The sequence below is a fragment of the Schistocerca gregaria genome, chromosome 4 (genome assembly GCF_023897955.1).
Source record: "Schistocerca gregaria isolate iqSchGreg1 chromosome 4, iqSchGreg1.2, whole genome shotgun sequence".
NCBI classification, from domain to species: Eukaryota; Metazoa; Arthropoda; class Insecta; order Orthoptera; family Acrididae; genus Schistocerca; species Schistocerca gregaria.
The window spans coordinates 493,260,768-493,280,747 of record NC_064923.1 but is presented as its reverse complement, the minus strand read 5'-3'; the positions used below and the strand labels follow the sequence as shown (position 1 = coordinate 493,280,747).

Sequence of the window (19,980 nt, the reverse complement as noted above, 5' to 3'; positions counted from 1 at the left end):
TACGTTCAAGGTTGGAACCCTTCTTCGGGCATGGATGTGTGTGATGCCCTTAGGTTAGTTAGGTTTAAGTAATTCTAAGTTCTAGGGCACTGATGACCTCGTACGTTAAGTCCCATAGTGCTCAGAGCCATTTGAACCATTTTTGTAAGCTTTTAAAAGATCTGCTACATTGTCTCTCATAAGCCAACAGTAATTCTGTATTCATTTTCCTCTGTTATTATCTGGATCTACAGTTATAACTCTGCCATTCTGGAACGTTGACATTGTAAATGCTGTACGTTCCTTTAAAAAGTTTCTTATTCTCATTATGTAAAACCAGATTGGCATACGTCACTTCGCTCGCATAAACTGTGTGGTCAGTATAGACGTTTTGTTTTTCTTTAATCGAGTTTTTATGTTGTTCACAAACTAATAAACTGCAACACCTTCTAAAACTTTTCTCACTAATTGAGATCACAGAATGTACTTATGATCATAAAGCTATTCTGATAGCTGGAACTCAAGGTGTCTGTTAATCATGCCTTTTCAGCTTTTGTGGTATTATTTCCATACAAACTGCCATTCCATAGCGCATATTTCTTTATATCTAAGCGAGAAGTTAAATACCAGTTTACACAGATTTACCTTTAAAATTTTTTAATATGACGAAATAGTTTCTTAAAAATTGTTATCCCCTAATTCACCCTGTACAGGCTGATCTTCGAAAAGCAGTGAAACACATATTTTTTGTCTCTGAAAAAGAAGCCAAATATCAATTTTCATAGATTTAGCTTCAAAAATACTTGCATAATGAAATATTTCCATAAAAACTTTTATCCCTGTTTCACTCCCTTAGGGTTTGATTTCCAGAAAAACGTATTTTTTATTTCGAGCCGAGAAGCCAAATTAAATTTTTTATAGATTTATCTTCAAAAATGCTTTCATAACGAAATATTTTATAAAACATTTCGCCTCTTACTTCACCCTTTAGGCGTTGAATTTACAAAAAACACTGAAATATTTATTTTTTATTTGCAGCCTGTAAGTAATATGCCAATTTTCATATGTTTAGCATTAAAAAGTACTTCAGCAATACTGTAACAATGATTTTTAAAAATTAAGTCGCTCTTTCACCTCCATAGGGGTTAAACTTCCAAAAAATGCTGGATCACGGGTATCTTTATTTCTGACCAAAACCAGATACCGATACCAATTTTTGTAGGTCTAGCTTCAAAATTGCGTTACTAACGACATTTTACAAGAAAAATTCATCCCCTTAAGGGTGGATTTTCAAAAAATTTTCCATCTTAAACGACGCCTACAATAAAAGATCAGCACCCTCTCCAAATTTCAAGTTTCTTTCCTTAGCGGTTTGGGCTGGGCGATGATGAGTCAGTCAGGACATTACCTGCTGTATTCGTGCTTATAGGCCACTAATTAATTATGTACGTATTTTATATTGTCGTTTGCATCTTTCTGATTACATGATTATATTTTTCTTTTGTACTTGACGATGCTGTGTTGCATCACTAAAGGTACACTGTCGCTTCCTACCGGTAGAATTTTGTTTCGCGGTGCTGTTATCGCTGTGGAAACGGGTCTGCTTCTCACTGTTACTCGTATTTACGTAACATATAATATCAGTTCATCTATATATTTCGATGTATCTGGTATGTGTCTTTTACTTGTAGCTCAGGGATATTTTTATGATGCCTCAAGTCATTGTTGTTGCTTATATTACATGACCATGTATCCTCTGTTTAACCGATATCACATGATGGATTATCCCGAAACACGTGATATTTCAGTCATTCATTCCCCATCCGATGATGTTTAACTAAGTGACCTATTCAGCATTTGTGCAGTATTGTTCCAGTTATATAACATGGTCGCATGCTTCTTGTGCATCTTGTCGCGTCTCTAATAGGAAATTGCTTGTACTATGTTCAAATTTCCAGAGCGTTTCAAAAACGCCTATATAAACTGGATGTGATTAAGGAAATTAATCGCTGTCGTAAGAAAGGCCAAATGTTTAATCTTCTGTCGGCACATTCTCAAATGGTTCAAATGCCTCTGAACACTATGGGACGTAACATCTGAGGTCATCAGGCCCCTAGAACTTAGAACTACTTAAACCTAACTAACCTAAGGACATCACACACACATGTCCGAGGAAGGATTCGAACCTGCGACCGTAGCTGTTGCGCGGTTCCAGCCTGAAGCGCCTAGAACAGCTCGGTGACACTGGGCCGGTGGCACATTCTCATTCGGGTATAAATACGTAGGGAAAGTGGACATCTTAACCAAACAAGCGACATTTCTTGAATACAGAAACACTATACACAGATTATACGCATGACGTCAAGCATCTCGCTCTACTCCAATAACAAAAGAAGTGGAATAAATGGAACAACAGAAACGTAGTTATTAAGCAATGCTAGAACTTCAAGTCATCTCCATATGTTGGTTCAAGAGGGCTCAAGCGGACCGTTTCACAACATTAACCGTAATTCATCTGCGATTCAACCATGTTTCCTTCCCACTTCATTTAGATCTAAAAACGTTTACAGTTCTCCTGCTCCGAGACAATCGCTAATGTAAATCACATCCTCTTTTGTTGTGCCAAATCTGACAACGAGCGGAACAATTTTACTAAATCCTTACAGTGATTGGGTTATCAACTTCCTCTAGCAGTTGTTCACCTATTATCCTCGAAGTACTTCTACATAAAGTAACTCGTAATTTCGGTAAGAAAATTGCATTAGGCTAAATCTGTGGGACAGGTACAGGTTGAAGTGAATTTTACTTCATATTACTGATATTATTTTATGATGCTCGTATTCCACCTAGGAGTAATAGTCGTCGACTCTGGCTAAGTGGTTCCGTGTTATGTAAGTCAATGTGTATCTTAATAACCCATGTTGCCACATTGTTAGCTTAGTGTGTGATAGAGCTTTTCGCGATGAGTAAGTTCCTTCATGCCCATACAGTTTTGGTCTTTTCGGCTTATAACTGGCAACCCAGATACTCAAAAGATATTGTGGGAGCGTTTCCGCATGCGAACCTGTGAATGAAGTATCCACCGCAAATATCTCATGCTGAAGTGGGGCACAGACAAATTTTGTTCGGTTTTTCGTTTGTCAGTATTTTTTGAATTTACAGTGGGGGACAGCCGTGATCTTAATGACGGTGGACGTTTCTCCAGATGATATTTTTTTATTGTTGTATATGTAGGTTGTGTGGTTCAGACCTAACATTCATGTAGCTTAACGTGGGAGAACTCAAATTAGTCAGTAGGACCGCTAACACAGCTCTCGTTATTCTGTTTCTTCTTTACTCTTTTGTCACGTCTTTCTTAAAAAAAAAAAAAAAAAAAAAAATGTGACACTGCGTTGAGCATACCTACAGTATAACACGCTCGTGTCCTTCAAGGTCTGCTACAGTCGCTCTAACATGTCAAAGTGATGAAGTCTCAGCAAGTCGCCACACGCAAGAGCTGCCCTTGTAATTGAATGTGCAGTTCGACGTGTGCGGAAGAACAGAGGAAAGATGGGAGACTGTGTCACCATAGCTCATAGAAGATTCACGCCCATCCTGACTTTAGACCAGTACCTAAACAGACGCTGTGGCGAAGTTTCCTGTGAACAAGCAGTGTGACAAGCAGGTACCGGTACGTAGCCATTGCTGAAGGCACATATTTCACATCGGCCTCGGGCCACATTATGATAGAACAGACTAAAGCTGCAGTTTTTTTATTTATTTTTTATTTTATTGCGAGATTCCACTTGATGACAGGCCTTGCGGACCTCTATGGATTAAAATTAACGTATCTCCTTACTGTCACATGTTACCTCCCCTGCTTCAATATTTTGGCATCAAACAAACATTCTTCAGTCATAGCGAAATAATTAAATGACGGAAATTAATGGCTGTATGTAATTGTGATTACTGTTATGGCAGACAGTGGCTGAATTTCCTACTATTTCCTGTTGGTGGACTAAGCAATTTCAAGTCGTTTCTGTTACTGATTTTGGACCTTAACTCTTAATCCGAAACATCTCTCAAATGTTCGAAACTAGAAACATGCGCTATCATTTAGACCTCGTGATATTTTTATCTTATAATTCCACATTAATCGAGAAAAATTTAGTATATAATTAGGTAATTCGTATTGTAAGTAAACTTAATGCTATACAGGGCGTATAAAGACGTTTTTGTTTACTTGATCTAAAACGAACACGAAATATCGTATGTGCACTCACTTACTCTCGTCTTCAAGTGATGTTAATATTGTTACGGTACAACAGGTAGGATATCCATGAATATAAATGAGAGATTGTAGAAAATATAAACGATGATAATGATCAAATGAACTGAATAAATTACATCACAGCCGGCCGGAGTGGCCGTGCGGTTCTAGGCGCTACAGTCTGGAACCGCGTGACCGCTACGGTCGCAAGTTCGAATCCTGCCTCGGGCATGGATGTGTGTGATGTCCTTAAGTTAGTTAGGTTTAAGTAGTTCTAGGTTCTAGGGGACTAATGACCTTAGAAGTTAAGTCCCATAGTGCTCGGAGCCATTTGAACCATTTATTAAATCACAACACTTGCACAGCCGAAACATATCTTTCTACTATATTCCAGGTAAATTGGATGACGGCATTTGGTGCAGTTTTGCTCCTTTTTCCTGGTCTTGGAGTCAGGGCACTTCATACACGTCTTCATCTTTTCCATCCTGTCACTTGGTCGCCTCTAACACGATTTCATCAAATAAATTCTCCCACATTTGAGGTTTAGAAAGCTTTTGCCCCAAAATTCGAATTTTGGTTGTTAGTCCAAGCATTTCTCCTTTCAAAATGAAATACTGAGTTGTTTTTCTTGCCTAATAGGCTCAAGACATTCCCGCTTGAAATTATTTTTGTCATAAAAATACTGTGTTTGCAGTGCCGAACAATTTATGGTGCAGATCACACGAGGCTCTTCTCCCAATCAAGTGTAAAGAAGAAGTAATATTAGTGAAGTACACCAATATCACTCTCTGTTCCATAGCGACTATCAGCTACCATAAAATCACGATCATCACCAAAATTATCAAAAATGTCGTAGTCGTTCACATTTCATTCTTCGCTTATATTATGTAACTACTCTTGCACTCAAACTTCAAAATTTGGATCAGCTGCAGACATCTTACTGCTCTTAGACACTCGCCCCATGCGATAACTGATAAACCATAAATTCACATATATAATAAAATGTTTTAAATGAGAAAATCCGAAAAAACATCTGAAAGCATAATATGTAGTAACATACGGTCAGTTAACCGCGTTGCAGGATTCAAAGTTGCAGTGAAGACATATCTAATTGAACATTATTTTCTTTCATAGCCTGTTAAATGATCTCCAACATCTTATTCAAATGTGTGCTTCTGAATTCCTAAGCCAAACCGCTGAGATCATCGGTCCCTAGACTTACACACTGTTTAATCTAACTTATGCTAAGAACAAGACACACACCCCTAAGGGGGGAGGGGAGGGGGACCTCACAATCCGTGATATTGCACCTCAAACTGCGCATCCACTCAGCGCGGCTCAAACATCGTACTTTACAGTCTATGTACCCGCAAAATCTCAGACATAAATAATGTCAGTATTCAGGCGCCCAATGTCGTGCTCAGTTCTAAACAATATATATCATCGCGAGACTGATAGTCAAACTCAATGTTGAATGTTGCTAGCTTTAAGACGAAGATGTCGACAAAGGCAGACCATGATATTTTGCAGTGCCACCACGCTTGATCTTTGAAATTGGCGATGGGTCTGAGAGACCATGTTTCTCGTAAATGGTTAACGATAATACGGTACATGTCGCAATAACGTTTATCAGTTGGTGCCGTCGAAATAAAGTTAAATACCGGTAACGAAGTTTATTACGCTGAAGATTTACTGGTTATGAATGACAATCATCCAGTCAGAAATAAGGCTGCATATTGTTAGAATTTAAACAAAAATAATTTTTGTTACAGTAAATATAAGAGAGTGGCACTTCAACAGCTGTTTACAGGACTAAGAAAGCAGAAACGTGATTGATCATCTGACGCGCTCAAAAATACCAAGCACACAAGCTAGTATGCGGGAATAACGTCGGGGCAGTATTAGCCGTGACGGTAGGACAAGATTACCATAGCTGGAGAGCTACTCGTAAAACCAGCGGAACTGTGACACTCTAATGACAAAACGCTACAATAAAGTTGATGCAAAAATATGTGACATCATTCTGAAGTTGCTGTTTGATTGGTTCTGACATCATCGATTTTGAATCAGGAGACAATAAGATGATGTTTCCACTATCCGTGGATATCGCGTTATTGCCGTTGGGAGCACTGAGAACAAACAGCAGTTTACATTGTGAGGCAGACGGGTGGGAATAGCTCGTTGGAAGTGCTAGTGGAACGTATTGATCAGATGGCAGTTCATTAAAAAGGAATTACTGAATGGATGAGTGGTAGTGTCAGCTTTAGGCCGAACGAATGACGCTCTTGTTTTATGCAACATCCCAATCAATATCTGATGTTAACCAAATAAGTTTGCACCAGTTTTGGCATCTGTAGGTTAAGTGCTTTCGTTTCTTTTGTTGTTTGATTTGGCAAATACTTCTAATTGCTTGGGAAACTGGGAGGACAATTAATTTAAATTATTGGCGAATATTACTTGCGAACTGTAACCTGGCGCCTTACTAGCGTGGACTGCACAGAGCTTTGGGTCACGAAGTGCAGGGGGTTACAATCACGGCTTTTATATACTGGAAGTGTGCAGTGCAGGTAAAATAAATCTGTCTCTCGAGCTTCCACGAGTTCCTGAAAACCGGCTTCATCAGGATCACAATTCATTTTCGAAAAAAATTACAATGAAAATAATGCAACAAAAGACAACTGCAGTACAGATAACCGACAAAGCAGACGACAATGCAGCTTACACCGGCTAACAGTACGCTGCACAGCTGGCAACGAGCTTCAGGAAATCAATACGGTACGAAGTTTCCCGACTACTGACGAATGTTAGCGATCAGATCTGAGGACTAGGGAGTCTGTGTGCGAAGTTCTAGTTCCCACGTAGAACATTGCGTGTTGGATTGTAAGTGTACATCTACACAATAAATAAATTGTGGCTGCACGTAATGAAAAAAAGTCACGCTTGTGATCCATGAACCAGCTGATGTACCAGTACTGTAGCCGTATCTCATTAACCTGCCAGTAATTTAATTCCAGAAATACTACAATGAGATGTAATTGAGGAAAATGACTAGTAACTAACTAAAATTTTCATCCTCATGCTAATATCAACTCGTGTCAGTTTCGCACTTCAGTCATTACGTACTGGTACATGGTAGATTCACGTAGCAGACATCCATGCTCACAGGTCATTTCGTGTAATCTCACAAGGGGTGTTAAGGTGACTTTCAGAGCTGGAAGTGTGCAGTGCAGCAAAACTGACAAATAGCGCTGCCCTAACACTACAAAGATTTATGGTTAATTCATGTTTTAAAGCTCAAGTGTGTCATTACTCAGGCACCAATTTCGGTATTTTCAGGGACCTACAATTCGGTAACAATAGACCTCATTTTTTTTATCCATCAATTATGTAGGCCACTAGGTTGATATAAGGTATAAAAAAAGTAGGATACTTCATGCAGATTTTTTTATGAAAAATGTTGAAAAACAAAATATAACTTTGTACAGGGAAACAGTACAGACCTCAACTTGTGCACTGCAACCCTGTAGACGTAGCATTAAATATAAATAACAATGAAAAGCATTTGGCATTTCAATTAATAGTTCTTACCTTCACTTAAAGATGACTCCAATGGAAAAGCAAATAAAATTTGAGAACTTAGTAGTCTTGTGTGTGTGGCGCGGAAGGGGGGGGGGGGGGGGGGATGGTTGAACCTCAACATGATTGTTTCCTTAAATGCTTTCATGCATGGCAAAGAAGAATATCCTAACTCACTTTGTCAATTGGCAAAGAATAAAATGAAAATGCCACTCACATATACCATCCACATCTAACATTACAGGGAATTGGTAAATAAAAACTGAGTGTGTTCTTTGAAAAATTGTTCCTAAAATATTTGTGGTTGTTCTGCAGGTAAGAGCCGATAACAATTATCAGTCATTTTACTTAAGGTATAAGCAGGATTTCACTGTTATGTTTTTCGAGTGTAAAGACTTACAAGAGACAATTTGGGTGCACTAATGTGGTACTAAATTCTTATTCTGGTAATATAATTTAAAAAGGCAACTACAGTGAACTTAAAGTAAATATGCAGGCAACAATGAGAGAAACAAATAATTTCTTATACTTATAACTGTATATATCAACAGAAAAATTCTGCAAAGAACAGTTTCATAAACAAATTCAAGTATAAAGAAGGAAATTGTATTTTTAAGACTCTTCCACCTTGCACACAACATGGTTTTCCTTAAACCTCAATCAAAAAATTCTATATGTGAACTTAAAGGTGAGATACAATTTTTTCATAGTACTTATTGTCACATTTATACAACTGTGCAATGTGGCTTTTTAATTATGGGACATCCACTTTACATATAACACTGCAAAAGGGGATGCCAACACCAACATCTTTCTTACTGCATCATGAAAGGAATTGTGATTCAACAGTAGGTGTACAATTAAATTAACCTCCTCTTCAAATTTATGTGATACCTGAGAAATGAGTCCTGTGTATCATTTTTCGTCATGTTTGAATGCCATACACTGCCCCATTTGCATCTGCTCCGACAAAACATTTTCACAAGCTGCCATAGCAACAGTGGTCCTATTTGCATGTGTCTAAAGTCTCTTCATTAGAAAGATGTTAGTAGGAGTTATTAGAAATGCATGGTGCGATCATGTTCCTAGATCATTCCTCACTAAATTGTACCTGTGTTTCTAGAAACCTTAATACCATTTGTTTTCATGCAAAGGGACAAAGAACATGTTAAAACCTTGTATTTTTTGGGTGCCCATGCGAACAGTGCAGACATTTTTCCAGTGTAATGGAGCTCCTCACTTGAAAATGTAGGATTCACAGTGAACAGATTAAAGTTTTAACTGTTACTTCACTTTAACACTAGAAGCGCTGGAACTAGTACTATACTTAGAACTGCCGATGTGGTAAAAGTGACCACTTTCTTTGTAAGTACATGCTGTGCTGTTTAATGTAAATATTAAGGACCTTGATAACAATGTATCACTTTAATTATGTTTAATAACAATATCAGTGTATTTTACAATAACAATGGGAACATAATATTACTAATATTAAAGAACATAGTTCACAATATTTATCTGCAACCATACTAATTGTATTGCAGTAGTTTTAAAATTAATAGATATTAATCTTACTGGAGAAACTAAGTACCCATGAATATGTTAAGAGAAAGACCAATCATAAAATATGACCTAAACCTACTTACAAGCATTACAAACTACTGCTTCATTACTTTATATGTACACGGCCGACAAACATATCTCTTGCATTTACTGCACACTTCATTTGTCTTGTTTCTGAATTTCCTCGTTTGGCATAGTTTTCTTACTTTCGCAGGAATTTCCACTTCTTCTCTTTCTCTTTTGCATCCCTTGGCATCTTTTCCTGATTTCTGGTTTCCATATAGGCTCTACGTAATTCTTCTGCTAGATTTAGGATGAAATTCCTCCTACTTATTTTGATCCCTGTCACTAGCTTGAAAATGATCCATGCGTTGATGGCTGCTTAATTAAGGATATTGTGAAATACGTGTACAGGCCATCGACGAGTACCAGAGCACACAGAATATTTCCTCGTCATCTGGTCCAAGACATTTTGTGCTATTGTAGAAACTCACTGTTTCGGGTAGGTATTTCGAATTATTTTGTATTTCAACATCTGTGTGCATGGTGCTATACAGAAGAACATTTTTGTTCTTTTTCCCTTGGTAAACAGTAAGAGTACCACCTTCCCTTTTCAATAGAACAGATTGAAATATCTGCATTTTGATGAAAAATATACACGGTCAGAACATTTGAAAAGTGACAAATTTGCACTTATATCAACTGCTTGGAACCATTTTATAGAACACTGTCAGTTGAATTACATACATGGATCAAATGTCACTGTGGACGAACTACTTTCCCCACCAGAACCAGGTGTCCATATTTGCAATATATGCCGAATAAGCCTGATAAATTCGGAATCAAATTCTGGCTTCTAGAGGATGTAGAAACAAAATATATTTGTAATGGGTTCCCTTATGTAGGAAAGAACGAACAGAGGGCACCTAATGGGAAACTTCCAGAACAAAGAGGAGTTTTCATTTTTTTTATAGTGTTCGGAATTTCTTTTCTTGCACGGTTGATAGTGCCGACAAGACTAGTTTTCTCTTTCTCCAGTCTCTCCTCAGGTGTGACCATAGTGAAAAAATTATCAGTAGTCACATTTTGCCCCTTATTGCGATATGGAGCTACCAACTTCATTACTACTTGTTCTGGAAGTTTCCCATTAGGTGCCCTCTGTTCGTTCTTTCCTACATAAGGGAACCCATTACAAATATGTTTTGTTTCTACATCCTCTAGAAGCCAGAATTTGATTCCGAATTTATCAGGCTTATTCGGCATATATTGCAAATATGGACACCTGGTTCTGCTGGGGAAGTAGTTCGTCCACAGTGACATTTGATCCAGGTATGTAATTCAACTGACAGTTTTCTATAAAATGGTTCTAAGTAGTTGATATAAGTGCAAATTTGTCACTTCTCAAATGTTCTGACTGTGTATATTTTTCATCAAAATGCAGATATTTCAAAATTTCTCGATAACTGTTTCTGCTCATTGTGTCAGTGAAAAATGGGGCTCCCCACTTTTTCGACCACAACTCATCAACTTCAATACATCTGGCACCTAGTTCACCAAGAACATATATTAAAGCAACAAATGCATCTAATTCTTCTAAATGCAAACTCCAGGAATCGTTTCAAAAATGCCGTTGTGCCTCTGCTTCTGTGCATTTCTTAATGTGTTTCAACATTGTGTGATCAACTAAAAGGCGTCAGGCACTGGAAACCTTATCATTTGAGACGTGCCACTTTGTGTGTGGAGTAGGTCCCCGTGTTTCTTTCAGTATATTCTGTTGACCTATCCAACCTGGAGTAGTAACACTGAAGTCTGCTACAGTCCACTCCGTGATCCCGTCCTTCCCCAGGAGTTTTTAGCCAGGTTCTGAAAGTGAACCCACACTTCATTCTCCACTTCTACGTCGATTCTGTATTAGTCCACTTACAGGAGTGCAGTTCTTTTTTTATCGAGGGTAGGTCCTTCTCTAGCATTGTTTATATTACTGCTTGGTCCTGGTTCAGCAACTGCGTGAAGAAAGAGACAATTAGAAAGCAACAACTCATTATAAAGATAACATACCAGTAGAAGTGTCAGCTCTATTATAATAGTGAACATTATTCATATAGTAACAATAACAATAACAATAATAATAATAATAATATAAGTGAATGTAAATTACCTTCATCTTCAGTCTTGGAGCTGTCACTCTCCACATTAGTGACAGGTTGTTAATCTTCATCTGTAGAATCTTCCACAAGGTCCTCAACTTCAGGATCATTTTCAGCATCCGATTCATACAAAAGTATGACAATTTCTTCATCTGAAAGTGGCCGTGGTTTGTATCGCTGTGACATCTGAGCCATGTCTACTGCTCTGAGACCAGTACTCAAATAATTAGTCTTGTTTCTGTGAAACCCAATAACAAACAATAAATGACATATTGCACTGTTGAGCTTTAAAATTCAAACAATGCGAATAAACTTCAGTGACCAAAATATTTAGTACATTGTTGACGAGTGCTAAGAATAAATCCGGGCAGTGATGCACAACCATCTTTAAATAATCTGTTTTCAAATATACATGTAATGTGGTCAAAGTGACCACTCGGTGGTTTTAGGTATAAGTGGTCATTCAAAGAAAACTAATGAAGATAACATAAATATTGCACTATTTATATGATCTGCATAAACATTTAGGAAAAGTCATTAACTCACAGCAGCATACATTAGAAATTGACTGAATAATAACATGTTAAAATATAAAAAGTGGTCAAATTGACCATTCGGCAGTCCTAGTGTTAATGAAGCATTGTCAGAGCAGCAGCTACTTTTGGTGTCACAGAGCAGATGGTACGTACAGCAAAAAAAGATAATAGTGATGTGATTGCTTCTCCAGAACACAGGATTGGTCAAAAGATGTTACCTGAAACTGTGAAACAAATGAAAATGGAAGTTTTTATAGTCTTTTTAGAGGAAGGAAATATCATATGTTTCCATCATGGTACATGACAAGAAGGTTCACATTCAGCAAAAACTTCTTTTAGTTAATCTTAAAGAGTTGTACACAGAATACTCCACAATATACCGAATATTAACTTGTTGTCTGTTTCTTCTCAGGAGATCAAATGGTCTGAAGGTTTCTTGGAATACAGATACAATTCAGTGAGGGATGGTCCAGGAACATGATCGCACCATGCATTTGTAATACCTTTCTAATAAAAAAAACTTTCACCACATGCAAATAGGACAACTGTTGTTGTGGCGACCTGTGAAAATGCTTTGTTGAAACAAATGCAATTGCGGCACTGTCTGGTGTTCAAACACGATTAAAACTGATACAGAGAACACATTTCTCAAGTGTCACGTGAATTTGAAGACAATGAGATTAATTGCACATCTCCTGCTGAATCACAGCTCCTTTCATGGCCCATTAGGAAATATTCAGTTTGGATCACCTTCTGCAGCGTTATACAAAGTAGATGTTCAATAATTATGAAGTCACAGTATACGGTTGTATAAATATGACAATAAGTACTATGAATAAATTGCATCTCAGTGTTAAGTTTTTGATCCAGGCATTAAGGAAAACTATGTTGTATGCAAAGTGGAAGAGTTTTAAAAATACAATTTCCTTCTTTATACTTGAATTTGTTTATGAAACTGTTCTTTGCAGAATTTTTACATCGATATATACAATTGTATGTATAGGAAATCATTTATTTCTCTTATTACTGCTTCATCTTTTCTTTTACTTCATTGAAGTTGCATTTTTAATTAATGTTAACAGAATATAGCTTCAGTACCACATTTGTGAACCCAAATTGTCTCTTGTGAGTCTTCACACTCAAGAAACATAACATTGAAATACAGCTTATACCTAAGCAAAATGATTGATAATTACTTTCAACTCTCACCTGTTACAGTTCCGACCTGCAGGTCAACAACAAATATTTTAGAAACAATTTTTCAAAGAATACACTCAGTTTTTATTTATCAGTTTCCTGTAGTATTGGATGTGGATGGTATGTGCAAGTGGAAATTTAATTTTCTTCTTTACCAATTAATTTCGTGAGTTAGGATATTCTTCTTTGGACCTAAAATTACTATCAGGCATGTAAGCATTTAAGCTAAAAACCAGGCTGAGATTCAATTTTCTACATAACAACCTAGCCCCCCCCCCCCTCCACCCCCTACCCTCTCCCCAGGACTCTGAAGTTGTCAAATTTGCCTTGATTTTCCACTGTTTCATTGGAGTCATCTTTAAGTGAAGGTAAGAACTATTAAATGCAATGCCAAATTCTTTTCATTGTTATTTATCCTTAATACTATGTTTAAAGGGTTGCATTCGACAAGTTGAGGTCCGTACTATTTCTCTGTGAAAAGTTGCTCTTTTTCAAAAAATTGTGGATTTAAAGCACAGCATGGAAAAGATGTTTTTTTTTTTCAACATTTTTCATAAAAAAATCTGAATAATGTATCCTACTTTTTATACATTGCATCAGCTTAGTGGTCTACATAATAGGTGCATTGAGGTAACTTATTACTAGGTGGTAAATCTCTAAAGGTAAGTCTTTTAACCTGAATTTATCAGATATCTTTAGAGTTAGGACAGCAGTTTTACTTTAAGACATGTTGGTATCAATGTACCAAACATGTCTAAATTCTGAAAGGGTCACCTTAAATACACCAGAATATCTGTGAGCTTACATGGAATGACACTTACTTTTTATTAGTTGTGGTGTGTACAATTACTTAATATTTCTGCCTCTCCAACTATTTAGCATATGTCCTTCAGTTAAAAGCTTAGACTGTTCTTCTGTGTCAAACATACCTTGTGCTATACTTAGCTTGTAGGATTACAAAATGTGTTAGCTTATGCTCTTCTGGCATAACATAAATGACTTTCAGTTTATATCTGCTAAATTTTATTGATAGACCCATTCGTTGAGTTGCCATCTTTTACTTTCCAGTTGTGATTGTAATTGATGTTACATGATTGTGTAACTTGCTTTTCAGTGTAATGAGCCTTATTGTCTGTAGATGAAATATTCTGTATATTAATCTTTGTATTGTTATTGTATATTCTCAGAAATGGCTAAGTGGGGTGAGGGTGACACTCGTTGGATTGTTGAGCAACGAGCAGATGCAACAAATGTTAATAACTGGCACTGGTGAGTAGAGGTAAGATTCTGCTCTGCCTCTAAAGCAGTAGCAGCTGCAGTATATTGTATGTCTTTTTTGTTTGGCTTTGCTTCACTTTGAGCTATAAGCAAAGGAGATAAACTTGGAAAGATTAAACTAGAACATACATTTCCTTGATAATATAAAAAGCATTTTGAAACAGTTACTGTGGAAGATCTCAGTGTCAATCAGATGATAATCAGACAGATGGAGAAAAGTAAGTAAATTATTTATTATTTCAAAAGTAATTGCCAGAACTGTTAATATTTGTATTCCACTGTGAGAGAAGATGGTCATTAACTTCACGGAAAAATGTTTGCGGTTGCCTATGGAACCATGATTGCACCCAGGTGTGTACCCCTTTATTTGAAGCAAATTGACACCCACAGTTGTCTTTCTTCAGGGCTCCAAAAATATGGAAATTGCATGGGGAGAGATTGCAGCTGTTTGGAGGATGTGTAAGATCTTCCCAGTGAAACTAATGCAGCGTAATATATAGTTAAGGCTCACCAGCCATGTGACCATCTTTTTCTTCTGCGCGAATGCACAAACAGTGCCCAAACTCTTACGGGAATCGGCAACACGCCGCAAGTAATGAGTACAATGGGCAGGGGCACTACGAATGTAGTGCGGGACAATAAGTTGAGAATGTGGGTATCGCGGGAGGTGTGCCAGAGATAAAACCCTGCAGTTGCGCTATCCTCTGTGTCCTCGGTGGCTCAGATGGATAGAGTGTCTGCCATATAAGCAGGAGATCCCGGGTTCGAGTCCCGGTCAGGGCACACATTTTCATCTGTCCCCGTTGACGTATGTCAACGCCTGTAAGCAGCTAAGGATGTTCATTTCATTGTAATTTCATTCTAACGATTTGCTTGGTCACCGATGGTATCTGTTCTTTCGGACATGTCCGAAACAACAGATACCATCTTAGTAATATGTAGTTGAAACAACCTTGGCAACAGGTGGGTGGTCATTATCTTGCAATGGAATGGAGATGTCCAACAACATTCCAGGATGTTTGGACTTGATGGCACACTTCAGCTTTTACAAGTGTGTATCACTTTGTGTTAATTGTTTCACTGTATTCCAGAAAGTCAATGGGCAGTGGGCCCCTGCAGTCAAAGAAAAAAAGGTCATCATGACTTTTCCAAACAGGTGTATCTGTTGTTTCAATTACAGTTTAGACGTTTCACTGGAAAGCACTAACACATCCTCTATACAATCCTGATCATCCCCCATGTGATTTTCACGTGTTTTGAGCCCTAAAGAAAGATGTTGGTGGCCACTGATTTCCTTTGGATGAAAACATACACACCTGTATACTGTCATGGTGCTGTAGCTAACTGCAAACATTTTTCCATAAAGACACTGACTATCCTGTCTCACAGTGGTTGTTGTAGTGGTCTTCAGTCCTGACACTGGTTGGATGCAGTTCTCCATGCTACTCTATCCTGTGCAATGTTCTTCATCTCCCAGTACCTACTGCAAGTTACATCCTTCTGAATCTGCTTAGTGTATTTATCTCTTGGCCTCCCTCTACGATTTTTAAGCTCCACGCTGCCCTCCAATACTAAACTGGTGATCCCTTGATGCCTCAGAACATGTCCTACCAACCGATCCCTTCTTTTAGTCAAGTTGTGCCACAAACTTCTCTTCTCCCCAATCGTATTGATTACTTCCTCATTAGTTATGTGATCTACCCTTCTAATCTTCAGCATTCTTCTGTAGCACCATATTTTGGAAGCTTCTATTCTCTTCTTGTCCAACACATAATAGCAAGGAGTAAATCTTCTATTCTCTTCTTCTTGTCCAACACATAATAGCAAGGAGTAAATCTACTTAGAAACAAATAATAGTAAGGAGTAAATGTACTGGGATGTGAATGTAAGAACTGCATTAACTTTGAAAACACTTTGCCATGTGGATCATTACCTAGTGTACACAATATTCTAATAGTTTGATTTTTCTGAACACATACTGCCCTTACTTTAGCTGTGTTGCCTCAGATGGCAAGACAGCATGAAAGTGTGCAAAATGAGCTAGCACTCTGATCTTCAAAGTCAGCTCAATGAGAAATACGTAAATTAGAAAACAAAACATGTGGAATTGAAGATTTTTATTAGTTTAACTATATATTGACTTCATTTTCATTTGTTATCCTGTTGGGACCCAAGGAAATTTGTGCACTGTGTTTTGTTTGATGTGTGACCATTAATGTTAGTCTGTGGTATCATAAGGTCATCTTTGCTAGTATGAAATCGCAGGAGATGACACTTTTCGAGATCAACACTGAAAATATTTACTGTGTACCAGTTATTAGCCTTTTAAGTAATTATCTGAGCCCTTATATGCTACAACTGAATTTGAGCCTTAGTTAGTATGCGGGAAATCATTGGTGCCCTTTTCAGTGGAATGATTCCAGGACTCCCGTTAAGCGATTTCAGAAAACCACAGAACATGAATATTTGGATTGCTAAATTCGATTCCAAATCTTGCTCCCTCCATATGTGATCCTTAATGATTTCCCCACATTATACAGAATTTTGTTTACATGTGGTAACAAGGTTTTGTATCATACCTATATCTAAAGGCTATGAATAACTTACTCCATTGACAAATTAAATTCACAATTACATTACAGCTACATTGCAACATTATTATATTTGACTAGCTGTTACGTACTTGCATGTGCTTGACCCATCTTCATTCACAAAACTGTGCTGCTCTTCCTTTATTGTTCTTTCATTCACATATTCTCTCATAGCATTCCCTTAAGCCATCGGCTGCTGAATGCTCAGTAACGATGCCACTTGTGCATACGGTATGTGGGCCCCAATGTGGTATATGCGATCGCGACACACTCCATCGGCAGTTGTGAGATGTTTCTATTCGTAAATCACAATGTTTACTCAACAGGCGCGTGGTAAATTCCCTCGTTAGCTCTATTAAATCGCTTGTTTCATCCATTGTCCATATCCTAGTTACGTTGTTCTATATGTAATATACACTCCTGGAAATTGAAATAAGAACACCGTGAATTCATTGTCCCAGGAAGGGGAAACTTTATTGACACATTCCTGGGGTCAGATACATCACATGATCACACTGACAGAACCACAGGCACATAGACACAGGCAACAGAGCATGCACAATGTCGGCACTAGTACAGTGTATATCCACCTTTCTCAGCAATGCAGGCTGCTATTCTCCCATGGAGACGATCGTAGAGATGCTGGATGTAGTCCTGTGGAACGGCTTGCCATGCCATTTCCACCTGGTGCCTCAGTTGGACCAGCGTTCGTGCTGGACGTGCAGACCGCGTGAGACGACGCTTCATCCAGTCCCAAACATGCTCAATGGGGGACAGATCCGGAGATCTTGCTGGTCAGGGTAGTTGACTTACACCTTCTAGAGCATGTTGGGTGGCACGGGATACATGCGGACGTGCATTGTCCTGTTGGAACAGCAAATTCCCTTGCCGGTCTAGGAATGGTAGAACGATGGGTTCGATGACGGTTTGGATGTACGGTGCACTATTCAATGTCCCCTCGACGATCACCAGAGGTGTACGGCCAATGTAGGAGATCGCTCCCCACACCATGATGCCGGGTGTTGGCCCTGTGTGCCTCAGTCGTATGCAGTCCTGATTGTGGCGCTCACCTGCACGGCGCCAAACACGCATACGACCATCATTGGCACCAAGGCAGAAGCGACTCTCATCGCTGAAGATGACATGTCTCCATTCGTCCCTCCATTCACGCCTGTCGCGACACCACTGGAGGTGGGCTGCACGATGTTCGGGCGTGAGCGGAAGACGGCCTAACGGTGTGCGGGACCGTAGCCCAGCTTCATGGAGACGGTTGCGAATGGTCCTCGCCGATACCCCAGGAGCAACAGTGACCCTAATTTGCTGGGAAGTGGCGGTTCGGTCCCCTATGGCACTGCGTAGGATCGTACGGTCTTGGCGTGCATCCGTGCATCACTGCGGTCCGGTCCCAGGTCGACGGGCACGTGCACCTTCCGCCGACCGCTGGCGACAACATCGATGTACTGTGGAGACCTCACGCCCCACGTGTTGAGCAATTCGGCGGTATGTCCACCCGGCCTCCCGCATTCTCACTATATGCCCTCGCTCAAAGTCCGTCAACTGCACATACGGTTCACGTCCACGCTGTCGCGGCATGCTACCAGTGTTAAAGGCTGCGATGGTGCTCCGTATGCCACAGCAAACTGTCTGACACTGACGGCGGCGGTGCACAAATGCTGCGCAGCTAGCGCCATTCGACGGCGAACACCGCGGTTCCTGGTGTGTCCGCTGTGCCGTGCGTGTGATCATTGCTTGTACAGCCCTCTCTCAGTGTCCGGAGCAAGTATGGTGGATCTGACACACCGGTGTCAGTGTGTTCTTTTTTCCATTTCCAGGAGTGTACACAAAAACTTCAGTATTGATTTACATGTTTTAAGGCAAAAAGGGAAGTACCATGACCAATCAATAAGGACACAGGCTTATAAAAGTTCTATTACAAACAGTGTGACACAAATTTGCAATAGTTCTCCACATAAGGTAAACATTATTTTAGCTTTCCCACATTTTGGTAAAACCCTAAGGTCATTCTTGCTTGATCACTGTTCCTACCTAGTAGCAGACTATTAAAAAGACGTGAATTATGAAACTCAAAAGCAAAAGGAACAAAATATCTTTATAGAAATAGTGTAAGCTGTCCTGTAGATTAAGCTAATCGAACAAACTCACTCCTCAAAAAAAAAAGGTGAACTTATGTTTATGTAACAAAAATATGTAGTATATACTTACATTAAACTAATAATAAAGTGGCAGAACCTATTAAATACGCAAATGTTAGAAAAAAAAATAATATTTAAGCTTCGTGAGACACGAACCATCGTTTTACCACCCATGGTTGTGGATCATTGACGCTACTTACTACACAAAAGTGGCAACAATTCATCTGTAGCCGATTCTAACTTCTTACAACATGCTAAATGCGTTAATTGTAGCTATGTTACTGCCTGAAATTTAATTATAACAAACTGTACCAAGAACAATGGATTTTTGGTGGATCCTCAGTGTATCACTACATTCAGATGACATACTCTCATGATACACAAGTTACAATAATTCTTTTGCCACAAATATGATTTTTCTCATTATTTTATTGCAACAAATCACACATTAATTAAGGGTTTTTCGAGTGATTCTCAATTTGCTGGTGCTCAGAAAGAGCATATATACGCATAGGCTTGAACTGAATGCCAATATGGCGCCTCACTGCTCTGTGCTTAAGGGAGATTGCCTGCATGTGGGGTAGGTGGCGTTGTGCCATCTGATTGGTCAAAACTCAGATGCACGCTGAGGACATCTGATATACTAGATATTGCTCTGCGTGTTCGGAAAGACTCCAGAACATGCTGTCCCATGCTATGATGTCAGAAAGT

General features: G+C 38.8%; 1 protein-coding gene and 1 non-coding gene across 4 annotated transcripts in view; both read left to right on the top strand.

Moving 5' to 3' along the window:
• LOC126266674 (activator of 90 kDa heat shock protein ATPase homolog 1-like) overlaps positions 1-19,980 on the top strand; it is a 138,038-nt gene that overhangs the window by 13,943 nt on the left and 104,115 nt on the right. Inside the window, exons 1-2 of one of the 3 annotated variants that reach the window (XM_049971093.1) lie at positions 7,022-7,108; positions 14,435-14,516. In XM_049971093.1, coding sequence (XP_049827050.1) covers positions 14,437-14,516 — 80 coding nt within the window. In that variant the 5' untranslated portion in view covers positions 7,022-7,108; positions 14,435-14,436. Of the gene's footprint in view, positions 1-7,021; positions 7,109-14,064; positions 14,084-14,434; positions 14,517-19,980 lie in introns of those variants that run through there. The other 2 variants (XM_049971096.1, XM_049971094.1) reach the window with 2 other exon arrangements.
• Positions 15,234-15,308, top strand: Trnai-uau (transfer RNA isoleucine (anticodon UAU)). The gene has a single exon. It is a non-coding gene; the product is annotated as a tRNA-Ile (tRNA).